Genomic DNA, 17,636 nt, shown 5'->3' with positions numbered 1-17,636 from the left:
TAGCAATTTTCAACTTTTGAATTTTTATACCGTTAAACCAGAGATTTCTGTGACACAAAATAGTTAATAAACAACATTTCCCACATGTCTACTTTACATCAGCACAATTTTGGAAACAAAATTTTTTGTTTTAGGAAGTTAGAGGGGTTCAAAGTTTATCAGCGATTTCTCATTTTTACATCAAAATTTACAAAACCATTTTTTTAGGGACCACATCACATTTGAAGTGACTTCAATAGGCCTAGATGACAGAAAATACCCAAAAGTGACACCATTCTAAAAACTGCACCCCCCAAAGTACTCAAAACCACATTCAAGAAGTTTATTAACCCTTCAGGTTCTTCACATGAACAAAAGCAATGTAGAATGAAAAAAAGCAAAAATTAAATTTTACCTAAAAATGTTGCTCTAACCCAAATTTATTCACTTTTAGAAGAAATAACACAACAAAATGGACCCCAAAATTTGTTCCCCACTTTCTTATGAGCGCGCTGATATCCCACATGTGGTCAGAAACCTCTGTTTGGACAAATGGGAGGGCTCGGAACAGAAGGAGCAATATTTGAATTTTGGAAAGCAAATTTGGCTGAAATAGATTGCGGGCACCATGTTGCATTTACAGGTCCGCTAAGGTACCTAAACAGAAGAAACCCCTCACAAGTGACACCATTTTGGAAACTAGACCCCTCAAGGCTTCTATCTAGGGGTATAGTGAGCATTTTAGATCCACAGGTACTTCACAGATTTTGTTAACGTTACGTTGTCATATTGAAAATTTTAATAATTTTCTCAAAAATGTTGCTTTAGCATCAATTTTCTCACATTTTCAAGAGGTAATTCCAAAAATTTGACCTCAAGGTTTGTTAACCACTTTTTTATGAGCGCGGTGATACCTCACATGTGGTCTGAAACCTTTGTTTGGACAAATGGGAGGGCTTGGAACGAAAGGAGCAATATTTGAATTTTGGAAAAAGAGAATTTTGTTTACTTACCGTAAATTCTTTTTCTTATAGTTCCGACATGGGAGACCCAGACCATGGGTGTATAGCTAGCGACCTCCGGAGGACACACAAAGCACTACACTCAAACGTGTAGCTCCTCCCTCCGGGCTATATACACCCCCTGGATGACAATCTACCCAGTTCAGTGCAAAAGCTGAAGGAGGACATCCACCCATAAGTAGAGATAGAGTAAAACTCGGCAAAACCAGCACTCTGTCTACTAACAACAGCCGTGAAGCACACGGAACAAAAAAACTGCCAACAGGCAACAGGGAGGGAGCTGGGTCTCCCATGTCGGAACTATAAGAAAAAGAATTTACGGTAAGTAAAGAGAATTTTGTTTTTCTTTATCGTTCCTTTATGGGAGACCCAGACCATGGGACGTTCCAAAGCAGTCCATGGGTGGGAAATAAACGAAACGGAGAAGTAGGCAAAACCTAACTTCACAAATGGGCGACAGCCGCCTGAAGGATGCGTCTGCCCAAGCTCGCATCTGCCGAAGCATGAGCATGCACTTGGTAGTGCTTAGAAAAAGTGTGCATACTGGACCAAGTGGCAGCCTGACACACTTGCTGAGCCGTAGCCTGGTGCCTGAAAGCCCAGGAGGCACCGACAGCTCTGGTCGAGTGCGCCTTAATCCCCGACGGGGGAGGCACCTGAGAAGATTGGTAGGCATCGGCGATAGCCGACCTAACCCAACGAGCCAAGGTCGGTTTAGACGCCGAAAGGCCCTTGCGCTGACCCGTGGTTAGCACAAAAAGTGAGGTGCACCGCCGAAAAACGGCGGTGCGAGACACATAGATTCGGAGCGCCCGCACCAAATCTAAGGTGTGCAACGCCTTCTCAAAGCGATGCACAGGGGCCGGACAAAAAGAGGGCAATGAAATGTCCTGGTTAAGGTGGAAGGAAGACACCACCTTAGGGAGAAAGTCCGGAGTCGGACGAAGAACCACCTTGTCTTGGTGAAACACCAAAAAGGGGGATTCCGAAGAAAGCGCAGCCAAATCAGAAACTCTCCTGAGAGAAGTTATGGCTACTAGAAAGACAACTTTCTGTGAAAGTCTAGACAAAGGAACCTCCCTGAGAGGCTCAAAAGGGGGTTTCTGTAAGGCCGTGAGGACCAAATTAAGGTCCCAGGGATCCAAGGGTCGTCGGTAAGGAGGAATGATGTGAGATGCGCCCTGCATGAAGGTGCGCACCTGAGCCAGTCGGGCGATACGCCGCTGGAACAATACCGACAAAGCCGACACCTGTCCCTTAAGTGAATTGAGGGACAGACCCAACTGTAGACCCGACTGTAGAAAAGACAGGATGGTCGGCAAGGCGAACGGCCAAGGAGCATGGCCGGAAGAGCGACACCAGGACAGGAAAATTTTCCAAGTCCTGTGGTAAATCTTAGCCGAGGAAGACTTCCGAGCCTGAGTCATGGTGGAGATGACCTCAGAGGGAATGCCTGAAGCCGTCAGGATCCAGGACTCAAGAGCCACGCCGTCAATCTGAGAGCCGCAGAATTCTGGCGGAAGAACGGACCTTGAGAGAGAAGGTCTGGGCGGTCCGGAAGATGCCACGGCACCCCTACGGACAGGCGGAGCAGGTCTGGGTACCAGGCTCGCCTGGGCCAGTCCGGAGCAATGAGTATTACTCGACGGCCCTCCATTCGGATCTTGCGCAGAACCCTGGGCAATAGCGCTAGAGGGGGAAACACATAGGCCAGACTGAACTGAGACCAATCCTGAACCAGTGCGTCTGCTGCGAAGGCTTGAGGATCGTGGGAGCGAGCCACGTAAACCGGAACCTTCTTGTTGTGCCGGGAAGCCATTAGATCTACTTCCGGAGTGCCCCACTTGCGGCAAATTGACCTGAACACTGACGGATGCAGTGCCCACTCGCCGCCGTCCACGGTTTGACGGCTGAGATAATCGGCCTCCCAGTTTTCCACGCCTGGGATGTGGACTGCGGATATGGTGGACTTTGAGTCCTCCGTCCACTGGAGGATTCGTTGAACCTCCAACATCGCCAGACGGCTGTGAGTTCCGCCCTGGTGATTGATGTAGGCAACCGCTGTCGCGTTGTCCGACTGAACCCGAATGTGCTTGCCCGCCAATAGGTGGTGAAAGTCTAGGAGAGCTAGAAACACGGCTCTGATCTCCAGCACATTGATCGGGAGGGCTGATTCAGACGGAGTCCAAGTGCCCTGTGCTCGGTGATGGAGAAACACCGCTCCCCAGCCGGAGAGACTGGCATCCGTGGTGAGGATCACCCAGGACGGAGTCAGGAAGGACCGTCCCTGTGAAAGGGAGAGGGGCTGAAGCCACCACTGAAGGGAGTTCCTGGCCTGTGATGACAGAGCCACCAGCCTGTCCAAAGAAGAGATCCGCCTGTCCCAACAGCGGAGAATGTCCAGCTGCAAGGGATGCAGATGGAACTGGGCAAATGGAACCGCTTCCATGGACGCCACCATCTGACCCAGCACCTGCATGAGGTGTCTGATGGAATGACGGCGGTGCCTCAGCAGAGAGCGCACCGCCAGACGAAGGGACTGCTGTTTGACTAAGGGCAACTTGACAAGTGCCAGCAGAGTCTCGAATTGCATCCCTAGGTACAAAAGTACCTGGGTCGGGGTCAGAGTCGACTTGGGGAGGTTGACAAGCCACCCGAATTGGACTTCCAAATCTTTAAAAAATTAAAATAAAATTGAAAAAAAAAATATGAGGAAATAAAAGTGTGTGTATCCTCCTGAAACACAAAGCGTTGAACTGGGTAGATTGTCATCCAGGGGGTGTATATAGCCCGGAGGGAGGAGCTACACGTTTGAGTGTAGTGCTTTGTGTGTCCTCCGGAGGTCGCTAGCTATACACCCATGGTCTGGGTCTCCCATAAAGGAACGATAAAGAAAGGAAATTTGGCTGAAAAAGATTGCGGGCACCATGTCACATTTGGGGGACCCCTAAGGTACCTAAACAGCAGAAACCCCGCACAAGTGACCCCATTTTGGAAACTAGGCCCCTCAAGGAATTTATCTAGATGTTTGGTGAGTACCCTGAACCCCCAGGTGCTTCACAGAATTTTATAACGTTGAGCCATGAAAAAAAAAAAATAAATAAATTTTACCACAAAATCGTTATTTCAACCAGGTAGCTTTTTTTTTTTTTTTTACAAGAGTAAAAGGAAAAAATTCAGCATAACATTTATTGTGCAATTTCTCCTGAGTTTGGCGATACCTTATATGTGGTGGAAATCAACTGTTTGGGCGCATGGCAGAGCTCGGAAGGGAAGGAGTGCCATTTGACTGCAAAATTGGCTGGAATCAATAGCGGACGCCAGGTTGCATTTGGAGAGCCCCTGAGGTGCCTAAACAGTGGCGGTCCCCCACAAGTGACTCCATTCTGGAAACAAGACACCTCAAGGCTTTTATCTAGGTGTACAGTGAGCAGTTTGAATCCACGAGTACTTCACAGAATTTGATAAGCATAGGTTGCCATATTGAAAATTTTCATTTTGTTCACAAAAATGTTGCTTCAGCATCAAATTTCTTACTTTTTCAACAGACAACAACAAACCGTGGACCCAACAGGTTGTTATCCAATGTCTTATGAGCACAGGGATACCCCACATGTGGCCAAAAACCTCTGGATAAATGGGAGGGCTTGGAATGGAAGGAGCACCATTTGAATTCTGGAAAAGTTGAAATAAATTGCGGGCACCATGTCACATTTGCAGGGCCCCTTGGGTACCTATACAGCAGAAACCCCCCACAAGTGACCCCATTTTGGAAACTGGATTTTATTCAGGAGTATAGTAAGCATTTTGAATCCACAGGTACTTCACAAAAATGTTGCTGTAGCAACAAATGTCTCACTTTTAGGCTATGTGGCCATGATCCAGCGACACGGCGTCTAGTACACAGTGTCAGCCTCCTGCAGAGATGTGAGTGTTGTCCACGGGAGAGAACGCAGCTGCCCATGCCCACGATTTGGGTTCAGGCTGCTGTGGAGCTCTATGCTACCTGCAGAGAACACTCTTGTCTCCGTAGCATAAATTGACATGCTGAGGCCCGGGAAGCTGCACCACAGGTCAGTGTATGCTGCGGAGAAAAGAAGCACATTGGGCAAGCACATTGGGCATGGGATTTCTAAAAATCCTTCCACTGTGCTTCTACTGCACAACGCAGCGCTATGGACGAGGGGAAAACACTCTGCGCCCAAAACGCTGCAAATCCCGATTGTGGGCGCACAGCCTAAAATGCTACAATGGATGAATGGATAGATGTCAAACATATATAACGTCCCACCCCCTGCATATTCTAAGCTGGCGCCCTTTAGTGCCTTTCATGTGGCACTAAAGGGTGCCTAGCCTTGTATTTATCCCCCCAAAAAATTAATAATTAAAATAAACGACGTGGGGTCCCCCCTATTTTTGATAGCCAGCTAGGGTAAAGCAGACAGCTGTAGCCTGCGAACCACAGCTGACAGCTTCACCTTGTCTGGTGATCAATTTGGAGGGCTCCCCAGGCGTTTTTTTAAAAAAAAACAAAAACCGTGGGGTCCCCCCAAATTAGATCACCAGCCAAGGTGAAGCGGACAGCTGGGGTCTGGTATTCTCAGGGTGGGAAGAGCCATGGTTATTGGACTCTTCCCAGCCTAAAAATAGCAGGCCGCAGCCGCCCCAGAAGTGGCGCATCCATTAGATGCGCCAATCCTGGCGCTTCGCCCCAGCTCATCCCGCGCCCTGGTGCGGTGGCAGACGGGGTAATATATGGGGTTGATACCAGCTGTAATGTCACCTGGCATCAAGCCCTGGGGTTAGTGATGTCACGGCATCTGAACAGATACCCGACATTACTAACCCAGTCAGTAATAGAAAAAAATAAAGACAAAAAAAAAATTTATTTGAAAAAACACTCCCCGAAACATTCCTCTTTCCCCAATTTATTGAAAATAAAGAAATTCCGGTCGCTGTAATCCATTTTGGAGGTCCCACGCCGACTCTGGATCTTCTAGAATATGGGGGGCACGTTCAGGGAACGTATCCCCCATTTTCTGGAAGAGCAAGCTCTCCATGAGCAGTATGGTTGCAGTAATCTGAGAATACTGCACTCACACTGCCCCGGTCCAACTTAGGGCAGAGTGACCTGCAGTAACCTCATTCCAGAATATGAGGGGCACGCTCACAGAACGTACCCCCCATTTTCTGGAACAGCAGTCTCTCCATGTGAGGAATGTGGCTGCAGATTACTGCACTCACTCTCCCCCGGTCCACAGTGGAGCAGCCTGTGCAGCAGTGACGTCAGCGTCCCTGCTTGCCGGGATCCAGCTGACAGCCGCTGTCTGCGCATGCGCCTCCAGCATTCAAGAAGGAAGCGGCGTGATCGTGGGACGGATCACCAGACAGGTAACGTAAGACCGGGGGCTGGGGGGTTACGGGGGGTGACCTAGCGGCACCTGGGGACACCTTTCTGTCGCATGTGACGGTGGACCGGAGGAGGGGTCAGGGGGAGGACATTTCCCTTCGATCTGAAATGTTTGATCATTTCAGATCGGAGGGAAATGAATGCAGAGCCGGCGGCAGTTTTCTGTGCGCTTCGGCGCCATTTTGACTGCTCCGGAGGGGGGTAGGGTCGGGGGGGGGTTACTCTCCGGTACCGGGGGCTTTGGGGGCACTAGGGGTTTAGATTTCTTTCTCATCTGACATGTTTGATCATGTCAGATGAAAAATAAATCAGTTTTACCGGCCATCCGGCCATTTCTTTTTTTTTTTTTTTATGTGACCATCGGTATACGGTGTATACCGGCGATCACATTATCGGGGTCCAAAAAAAAACACCCCGATTCATAATCTGGGGTGTCTCAGCTACCCCCGGTAGCTGAAACCCCCGAGATTTTCGGTCGCTGGGGGGCGCTACAGGGTTTTTTCGGGCCGCCGCTTTAAAGCGGCGGAACAGAATAAGTACCCTTTTTTGCCGCCGCTTTAAGTCGTACGGCCGTCGTTATGAGGTTAAAACATGATATACTAAGAGCCAAAAACCGTGGCATCAGAACGCTATGAAAAGATCACATGTAACCTAATTTACTTAATAGGTGCAGGAAAACTGCAACATCAAAACTCAATGAAAGCTCATTGTGTGAACGAAGCCCAAGACATACCAATGGCGGGATATTAACTATGGAATGTTTTGGGTTTTTTTTTATTTCTTTGCAGCAGAGGAAATCCTAACCACAATCAGGGACCTGAAGGCGAAAGTGAAGCAGCTTCATTACAGGGAGCACAAGCGTGTGGCTGTTCAGGGCATTATTGCTGCCTGCTCATTTGTTAAGCGTGCCTCTGACACAGACGTGGTATGTGTATTATAACTATTCTCTAGGGAAGAAATTCTTAAAAATCTGAAGCGTTTTATGGAATTACATTGCTGTAAGCAGATTGCTTCGTGCAGCTGATGACATACTTTGTTCTGTCTCATTCCACCATCCCCAGTGCTGTACCCCCTATTCAGTGTGAGGAAGCAGTGTAGTATGTATGAGTAGGGTGTGTCCTTCGCCCCTTAACTCTGACTGTGGCCACCGCTCCGCTGCATGCTGAGCTCTCTGCCAGTACATTTTCTGTACTTGGTAAAAGTGTTGACGCCAACCCCCTATGTGACTGATAATTCGTTTTTTTCTAATATTGCTAATTAGGAGAATTTAAAGGGTTTGTCCTTTATTACCACCTTCTGATTCAACATGTTTGCCACAGGTAAAATAATAAAGACTATACTCACCCCCCTACCCCCCACATACCAGCGCCTTTCCAACGGTGCTGGTGCTCACATGGGGCTGTAATGCCAGTCGAGCCCCGCATCACATGGGGTTTGTGACATCATGTGAGCCCTGCATCCAATCAGTGACTGCTTCCTTCTCCCTCCTTCAGACCAATCAACAGGAAGTGAGTGCTGTGGTAGCGCTCGCTTTCTGTTGATTGCTCGTTTGGTCCGAGGGCAGGGAAAAGGAAGTCGGCGCTGATTGGATGCGGGGCTCACTTGATGTCACAAACCCCATGTCAGCCACGGCACCGCTGGAAGGACCTGGGGCAAACATGTTGAATCAGAAGGTGGTAGTAGTGGACAACCCCCCTTTAATGGGAACATATTCTGTAAAAAAAAAATATGCTATTAACCTGCAAATATGGGGTTAGTTTGCAGATTAATAGCTTCCTAAATCTGAGCAAAAAACAAACTGATAGTCCAGCTACTAGGAGGAAATGAAGTTTATTACCCACCTACAGTCAGAGAAGTGCGGATGGCGCAGCTTCTGTCACTACTCAGTATATAGTAAGTGGAGACTGTGCCCACGCCCTGGCATTAATTAACAGCTGTTAGCTGGCTATCAGTCAGTGCTGGGATGTGGTTACAACCGCCACTCACGGTGTACTGACCCAAGCTACATCTCTATGACTGAAAGCCCAAGGCCGCTAAGAGGAATAAAGTTAATTTCCTCCCAGTAGCTGGGCTTTCACAAGTTTAAAACATTATTAGCCTGCAGATTAATCCCCATATCACAGGTTAATGGAGTTTGGGAAGTAGCAGTTTCCCTTTCAAAGGGCTTCTCCAAAAAATGTAATAAAATATATAATTACACATTTAAATAGTAAACCGTTTTCTAAATACCTTTTTATGTAGCAAAAAGCAATGCTTTATCTACTGCACTCAGATTTTTAATGATGGCAACTGCCAGGACTTGCAGTAGGACAGACTGTATGAAGCACAGATGCACTAAAACTGTCGGGCTGACTGAGATGGATTTCATTCTCAGTCAGCTAAAGAAAGGTGTTTATCTTCTTTTTTTAGTCCACTCTTTGTCCTCTCAGGGTGACTGAAGAGAGAAATATGTGTTTGCAGTGCCTGATGGGACGTGTCCTGTGAACTCTAGGATGGCTTGTGTTTTATGGCTGTTGCCATATTGGAATCCTGACAGAATGCAGTAGATAAAAAATATATTTTTGCTACATAAAGGTATTTAGAAAAATGTTTAAAATGTAGATGTGTATTATTTATTTTATTTATTTATTTTAGTACATTACTCTGATAACCCTTTTAAGGTAAAGGTAATTTCTAGTGAAAAAAATATTAAAAAAAAAATCACTAGTTAATAAGTCATTGTGATAACTTCTTTTGTTGTATGGGTCACTTAAAATTGGTGGTGGCACGTCTTGTTAGTTGTGTACTGATACCGAGGTATTTGGCAATTTTACAGAATTAAATTTTTACTGCATAATCTTTAGTATTTGATCTGATTTGTAGTTTTTTTAGCTTGACATTGTAACTGGCCTCTTCTTAGAATCCTAATGTGCCAGATATTAGAAGCACAGATCCCAGCTGCGAGGAGCAAGTCCTGAGCGGGGACCCTGCAGCGGCGGACCACTCTGGGAGCCTTTCTAAACGCTGTGCAGAACGGCTCACACCTCCGAAGGAAGTGACTACCCTGGTGAAGAGAAGGAGAAAGCCAGACTCTGGAGTGGACCAGTAAGTGCCGCTCTTCCTCTTGGCATTGTGCGCTCTACTTTCCTAAGAGGCACTTATTTGTGCATTAGTCTTTGGATTGTCTTTGGATTTTAGCCGATGCACCTGATTTCAGCAATCTTCACCATTCACAGGAAGCAGCTGCACAATTTGTGATGACAGTTTTATAGGCTTGAATGCATCGCAATTACAGATGACAGGGTGCTGAATGTCTCATTCATTTGCCTCTGTCTCTTTCATGATAACTTAATGAAATAAAGGAGCTGTATCCTCAAAAAAGATCTACTTAGAGGGGTTTTCCAGACTTCAGATATTGATGACCTTGGTATAGGATATCCAGATCAGATTGGTGGGAGTCCGACACTCCGCATACTCAACGATCAACGACTGGCTGTGACTTTAGTCTGAACAGCACATGTCTTCTCTGTGTGGTGTACACCCCTAGGTCCTGGACTTCCGCTCAAGAGCTGAGCTACAATACATGGAATCCACCACTACAAGGTGACCAGAGCCGAGCTGTTCTGACTTCGTTCAACTTTTATATTAGGGTGCCGCAAAAGCTGAAGACTGCTTAGACCCTCACCAATGTTTTGATCTTCCTTCCAGTGACTAGGTCAATATCTAAAGTCTAGAAAATGCTTTTGCAAAGATCTTGTCACTAGTTTCATGCAGCCTGAAGCACCTTTATCATAAATCCGAGCTTTTCTGCGTGTTTCACACGTTTTATCCTTAAAAACTGCAATATTTCAGAAAAAACCTAGTCCCTGGATGGCTTCTCTAACTATATGGATATATCTGCCCATCCTGGTGTGGTCTCCAACCAGCTTCTCCTGCCCCGCTACAGTTTGACAGTTCTCACCAATGTGTGTACCTAGAGAGAGACCTGTCAATCAACTGCAGCAGGGCAGGGAGATGCCAGCCGGGGCGGCACTGAACTAGTCGGGTTTCTCCTTTTATCATTTTTTTTTTTGGCTTTTCAAACCATTTTTGCTCATAACGCTGCAGTGTTTAGCACTAAAACATCCATGGCCTCAATCATGCAGCCAGGCTCTGATTCGGTTCAGCAACATAAATCTAACGACAGGTTCGCTTTTAAAGGTAGTTTATTACGGCCAACAAAATTTGGCAAAAGGCAGTAAGTACCACAAAATAACAAAACTAGTTCTGACGTGTTGCTCCAATGCCTTATGCTCACATTCTGCAGTGGTGATGTCTTCTTTTCACGTGAATGCTATTGTAGCACCCCTGAGACCCTCAGGGAACTGCATCCTCTTGGGAATGCAGGACCTACCCCCTGGGACCTGGAGTACCAGTGCCGATACCACCAAAGCACAACCAAAATCCTAGTTCTCCACTTCACACTGGGCATAGAGGGTTAACCATGTAAGGGGATGGTCGCCATGGGAACAAGTCCCTGGGTTTAGGCAGCCTGGTGGGAGGGGTCAACAGTCAGTCAGTAGTGAGGAGAGAGTGGAGCAGCACACAGGAGAGATGTGCGGACGTGCCTGAGCTGGGTCCGTGTAACGGTGACCCCGGGGGCACAGGAGAGAGGTCACCAGGACGGGTACCGAGATACCGCTAGGACCGGAGCACGCACGGGGCATAGGTCCCTAGGTCAAGCGAAAGTTTTACAGTTTGGCAAATACCTGACTGGTGAGGACACCTTCACGGACTTCACTGAACCAAATAATCGGGGTGCATCAGCAGTAAACTAGGATCGGCGTTCGGACACTTACCTCCTCACAGGGTCTGCACTGTCTGCCGTACGGAGAAGGAGACTGTACCCCCAAAAGGGATAGTTGGGGCCCCCAAACACTCCACGTTACGGGGACCCAATCAACTGAGAGTGCCGGGGATAGAGCAACCGGGGTCACTACATTGGCACTGATACTCCCGTTATTATCCCGTTACATCTCCCAGGCACAGCCCTACCATCACAGCTGCCACTACCACCAGCCCTGGGAGAACCCACATTCAGCAACGGCGGTTCTCTATCCTTAACTGCAACCCGCAGATGGCGTCACATGACAAAAACTCTTATTTCCCCTGTAAATAACCCCCATTAACAAAAGAGGCCCAGGGCACGGGACCAGGCAACGGCCACCAGAGTGACATTCCCAGTTGTTACTGCCCGGGACCGAGTACCCCATATCCCTGGGCGCTACACGCATCAGGGATTATATCATTCCTTGGCCTTCGCGGTTGCTTGCCATCACTTTTGAGACCAATGATTGGCTGCACCATACACATGGATAGATGGTACTTGACCACTGCAGACAAGAAAACAGACTGGCAGGGAGCACTACAGCGGGAGGTTTGGGGAGGGGGGGGGGGGGAAGATGGACGCTAACATTTGGAACGATGCAGTATTCAGGTGTTTCTCTTGTGGCTTGTTCCAGCTGCATCAGTGTGCCCCAGAAGTTGGGTGTACGCTTTCCGACTGCAGGGGTGCACTGTGCAAGATCCGAAGCAGTCATGCGTAGTGCGCCTCTGAAGTCGGGAAGCGTACACCCCGCTTCTGAGGCACACTGATGCAGCTGGAACAAGCCACAAGCATGTGCGAGATTTCCAGGAGCTTGCAGTGACACCAACTCTTGGAAATCATAACGTCCACAGGGGTTTGATAACAGAAAATGATATTATAGAGGGCTGGTTAGGAAAGGGAATTGGACATATAAATGTACCGTAAATGCAGCTGGAGGGCATAGGGGACGTGAGAGGTTCCATTTTAAAGTTAAAAAAAAAAATACACCCATTTGGTATTGCATTTGTAAAAGTTGATCTATCAGTAAACAAAAGCAACAAAAAGGGATAAAAAATCTCCTCCAAAAATTCAGCAATTACTTAGAGCAATTAGAGGGCAGCAGTTATAACCTGCCAAGGAACTAATGCACTATCCGGATGCAGCAAGACCCCCATAAGGTGGAGGCATCACATGTGCAAAAGAAGCAAATCACTTCCAATCCATGGAGGGGGCGATTGCAGGATGATAAAACTGCACACAGATGACTTGTATAGGGCGCCATTCACACATGTAGGTGCACAGTATCTGGCTAGCAGCCTATTAGTTATGTCCATACTATTCTACTAGGCGGGCTTCCCAGTACTATATAAGTGCACCATACAGGGATGGGGACTCCAGTACACAAGGCCTACATTAAGGGGCCTGGCTGCATCCTGTATAGGACGCCTAGTCTAATAGTATGGGTGTAACTAATATACTGCTAGCCAGATACTATTCTCCTACATGTGTGAACGGCGCCCTATACATGTAGGAGCATAGTTTCTGGCTAGCAGCATATGAGTTACGCCCATACTATTAGACTAGGCGTCCTATAGAGGATGCAGCCAGGCCCCTTAATGTAGGCCTTGTGTACTGGAGTCCCTGTCCCTGTATGGTGCACTTATGTAGTACTGGGAAGCCTGCATAGTCGAATAGTATGGGCATAACTAATGAATGGCTGCTAGCCAGATACTGTGCACCTACATATGTGAACGGCGCCCTATACAAGCAATCGCCCCCTTTAGCGATTGAATGTGTGTGAGTGATTTGCTTCTTTTGCACCTGTGATGCCTCCACCTTATTGGCGGTCTTGGCCTGGGCAGGTTATAACTGCTGCCATCTATTTGCTGTAGTTGCCAAAAGTTGATCTATCAAAATATAAATTCATTTGATTGGTAAAAAGTATAATGAGGAATAAAAATATCTAAATGCCAGAATTGTAGTCTTTGGCCACTGAAACAGAAAAAAATGTAATAACAGGTGGTCAAGGCATTGCAAATAACCCAAAATAATATCAATTAAAAATTAGATTTGGCGCAGAAAAAAGCCCTCACACAACTCCATATCTCAAAAATTGAAACTGTTACAACTCTCAGAAAGTTGCGACACAAGCCCAAAATATATATATTTTTTTTTTTCTTACAATTTTTTATAAAATGGATGGTGTCTTTTAAAAGTACAACTCGTTCTGCAAAAAACAAGCCCTCCTACGGGTATGTGGACAGAAAAAGAAAAAGTTACGGCTCTTGGAATAAAAAGATAAAAAATTAAAGCGTAAAACAGAAATTGCCCAGTCATTGAGGGGTTAAATGGTACCTGTAATATAGAAAAAACGCTAATAACCTGCAGATGTGGGTTTAATCTACAGGTTAATAGCGTTCGAAAAACTGCCTGGGCACTGCACTGAACACTCGGCTACAGGGAGAAAATTATCTTTATTCCTTCCATTTTCTTATACTTGATGCTTTTTAAAGGGGCTTCCCATGATAATAATATTAATGACCTATTCTTTAGTATAGGCCATCGATATCAGATCAACTTGGGTTCTTTTGTTATGTATGTTTATATAGCGCTAACAAGTTCTATGGCACTTGACATACGTTGTCATCACTCACTGTCCCCACTGGAGCTCAAAAAGTATATTCGCTATGAAAATGTCTGGAGCGTGGAAGGAAAACCCCTGCAAACACGGGGAGTCATAGACTCCGTGCAGATGCTGTTTCTGGTTGAATTTAAACCCCAGACCACAGTGCTACGACGTAACAGGGCTAATGATGAGCGAGTTTCGAAATACCATGAGTAATATCTAACACTCGCGTATGCATTCTGAATAGTGCGTGCAATGCAAGTCAATAGAGAATACTCACAATGTAACGAGTAACCCGAAAGCCGTACTACTTATGCAAGTAGCAAATAGTACAGCGTTCGTGTTACTTGTTACATTGCGAATTTTCCCCATTGACTTGCATTGCACACACTATTCGGAATGCATACGCGAGTATTAGACAGTGCTCGTTATGAGTATCGCAAATCCAAGTATTTCGAAACTCGCTCATCATTAAGCAAGGCTAAATGCATTGCTGTCCTCCTTCCAGTGCTTCCATCAATCAGTGGTGACACTCTACTGAGCCCTTTCATAAAAAGCAGAAAAAGTCAAATATATCCCCTCTCCAATATTATTTATTTATTTTATTTTTTTCCTTCAGTACTGTTCCCGTACCAGAAAATACCTCAATTGCGCTGCACTTTGACGATGACGTAGTCACAAGGTCTTCTGAATTTGAAGGTAATTTTTCTCACAACACAGCACAACTTTATACATTGGTTGTAATAGTTTTTATTATTATATAATCTATACAGTACAGACCAAAAGTTTGGACACACTTGCTCATTCAAATAGTTTTCTTTATTTTCATGACTCTAAAAATTGTAGATTCACATTGAAGACATCAAAACTATGAATGAAACATGTGGAATGAAATTCTTAAAGTTTGAGACAACTGAAAATATGTCTTATATTCTAGGTTCTTCAAAGTAGCCACCTTTTGCTTTGATTACTGCTTTGCACACTCTTGGCATTCTCTTGATGAGCTTCAAGAGGTAGTCACCGGAAATGGTTTTCCAACAGTCTTGAAGGAGTTCCCAGAGATGCTTAGCACTTGTTGGCCCTTTTGCCTTCACTCTGCGGTCCAGCTCACCCCGAACCATCTCGATAGGGTTCAGGTCTGGTGACTGTGGAGGCCAGGTCATCTGGCATAGCATCCTATCACTCTCCTTCTTAGTCAAATAGCCCTTACACAGTTTGTAGGTGTGTTTGGGGTCATTGTCCTGTTGAAAAATAAATGATGGTCCAACTAAACGCAAACCGGATGGAATAGCATGCCGCTGCAAGATGCTGTGGTAGGCATGCTGGTTCTGTATGCCTTCAATATTGAATAAATCCCCAACAGTGTCACCAGCGCCCCCCCACACCATCACACCCTCCTCCTCCATGCTTCACGGTGGGAACCAGCCATGTAGAGTCCATCCGTTCACCTTTTCTACAAAGACACGGTGGTTGGATCCAAAGATCTCAAATTTGGATTCATCAGACCAAAGCACAGATTTCCACTGGTCTAATGTCCATTCCTTGTGTTCTTTAGCCCAAACAAGTCTCTTCTGCTTGTTGCCTGTCCTTAGCAGTGGTTTCCTAGCAGCTATTTTACCATGAAGGCCTGCTGCACAAAGTCTCCTCTTAATAGTTGTTCTAGAGATAATTTTTTCAAAGACGTTTTACGTACCTCATTTGTGCAGCTTTTTTTTTTGTTTGGACTTAGTTCACATTCATCTTAAGGCTTTTTGTTTTGAAAAGACTCTTCTATTTTTTTTGATTTTTAAAAAAAAAATTAAACAAAGAGCATTGGTTAGATAATGCACTAAGGAAAAAACGCAAGTAGTTACCCGTAAAGTCACTGCCATTGCACTGCTTCCCGGACTTCTTTGTTGACTGTGCTGCAGCGTTGATGACATTTCTACGACACATGATATCAGTGGTTAGTCTCTGTGCTTGTCGGCTACCACCGCATTATTATCGAACCTAGTTATTGGCTGCAGTGGTCATGTGTTCTCGATGGGGCGTAACCACTACAGCCATGGCAACTAAGAACTCTAGAATATGTGGCTTTGGATCAGCAGGGCTGCAAGAAGTAAGGCTTAGTGTTGAGCGAGTAGTTGTCTATTCATACTCACTATGCTGTTAGCGAGTACTGTCCGCTACTCGCATATTTGTTACAAGTATCGGGCACAATGTAAGTCAATGGGAAATACTTGCTAAGTAGCGAGTAACCCGAAAGCCATACTTTTCGTGCAAGTAATGAATAGTACAGCTTTCGGGTTTCTTACTACTTGGCAAGTATTTCCCAGTGACTTACATTGTGCCGGCTACTTGTAACAAATATGCAAGTAGCAGACAGTACTCGCTAACAGCATAGCAACTACGAATAGTTGACTACTCGCTCAACACTAGTAAGGCTTATTTTGTTAATTTCACACCCGTTGCCCACTTTTTTTTTTTTTTTTTTTACATGTTGGTTTTTTTTTTATGTTTTATCTTTTAATGGACAATCATTTCAAAAACCGATCAATCAAAAACAATAACCTTAAGTACTATATTTTAGCAATCTTTCATAACCCAAAACAGTGGAACCTCGGTTTCCGAGTAACTTGGTGTGCAAGTATTTCGCCATAGGAGTAAAGCTAGCTGTAAATTTGTAACTCCGTTTACGAGCAAATACTCACCGCATACATTTCCGGTTCTGTACTTTCACCGCGCTCTGACCCGCTCTTGCAGCACGCACAAACACACACACATTATGCTCACCTTACCTTCCGTTCCATCACCGGCTTCCTGGTTCTTGTAGTTCGCCGGTACAGGATGTGTATCAGGTAACCATCGTGACAATGGTGGAACTTCCACTGTCAGACGCTTCTCAAAGGCAGCGCGCTGGCCAATCAGAGGCAAGCGGCTCCTGGCTTTGACGTCTGCGCTCTGGCAGCGGAAGTTCCTCCCTCGTCGCGATGGTTACCCGATACACATCCTGTACCGGCGAACTACAAGATCCAGGAGGCCAGCGATGGGACAGAAGATAAGATAAGGTGAGCTGTGTGTGTGTCTGTGTGATGGCACAATAGGGGACCAGGATGGGACATTGAACCAGTTCTGGAACGAATTGTCTGAGCTTGCATTACTGCATTATTTCCTATGGGAAATCTTGCTTTGCTAGACGAGTAACTTGGTTTACAAGCACACTCCCAGAACGGATTGTTCTCGTAAACCAAGGTTCCACTGTAGTACAATTGAATATAGGTTTAGAATATCTCCTAACAGAGAATACAGCTTCTGTCTCCACTTATGAGCCACTTCTTCCCAACACACTCTTGCTTCTTGAATTTACCATCTATCTATCTCAAGAGAAGACCCGCTGCCAGCACAGTGAGGCGTCGGGTTACGCTTCTGATTATAGTCTGTAGTGGGGAGGAGGCGCAATGTGGAGGAACACCCACAGAAAGATGGTATTAATCTTTTTAATCTGTGTTCTTCACCCTTCGGGTACGTGCCCACAATAAGGACCTGCTGCGTCCCGGACGCGGCGGGGCCTGAACTACAGGGCCGTGAGTCTCCTCCACAGGAGACCACTGCTGCCCAGCCCCTTGATCAAGGTTCTGGGCGCTGCGGTCTCTCTTCTGTTCTCCCTACGGAGGACGCTATGCTCCCTACGCAATTCCACAGCAAACAATTGACATGCTGCGGCTCGGATGGCTGCACCGCAGGTCAGTTTTCTTTATCGTTCCTTTGGGAGACCCAAACCTTGGTGTATAGCTT

The 17,636-nt window shown here is 46.1% G+C and overlaps 1 protein-coding gene across 1 annotated transcript in view; it reads left to right on the top strand.

The window, feature by feature from the left end:
- Positions 1-17,636, top strand: part of RADX (RPA1 related single stranded DNA binding protein, X-linked) — a 133,159-nt gene that overhangs the window by 80,691 nt on the left and 34,832 nt on the right. The window contains 3 exon segments of the mRNA XM_075323818.1: positions 7,200-7,336; positions 9,311-9,495; positions 14,482-14,561. Coding sequence (XP_075179933.1) covers positions 7,200-7,336; positions 9,311-9,495; positions 14,482-14,561 — 402 coding nt within the window.

This window comes from Anomaloglossus baeobatrachus, chromosome 9, assembly GCF_048569485.1.
Source record: "Anomaloglossus baeobatrachus isolate aAnoBae1 chromosome 9, aAnoBae1.hap1, whole genome shotgun sequence".
In the NCBI taxonomy this organism is placed as follows: domain Eukaryota; kingdom Metazoa; phylum Chordata; class Amphibia; order Anura; family Aromobatidae; genus Anomaloglossus; species Anomaloglossus baeobatrachus.
This window is presented reverse-complemented; position numbering and strand designations above follow the sequence as displayed.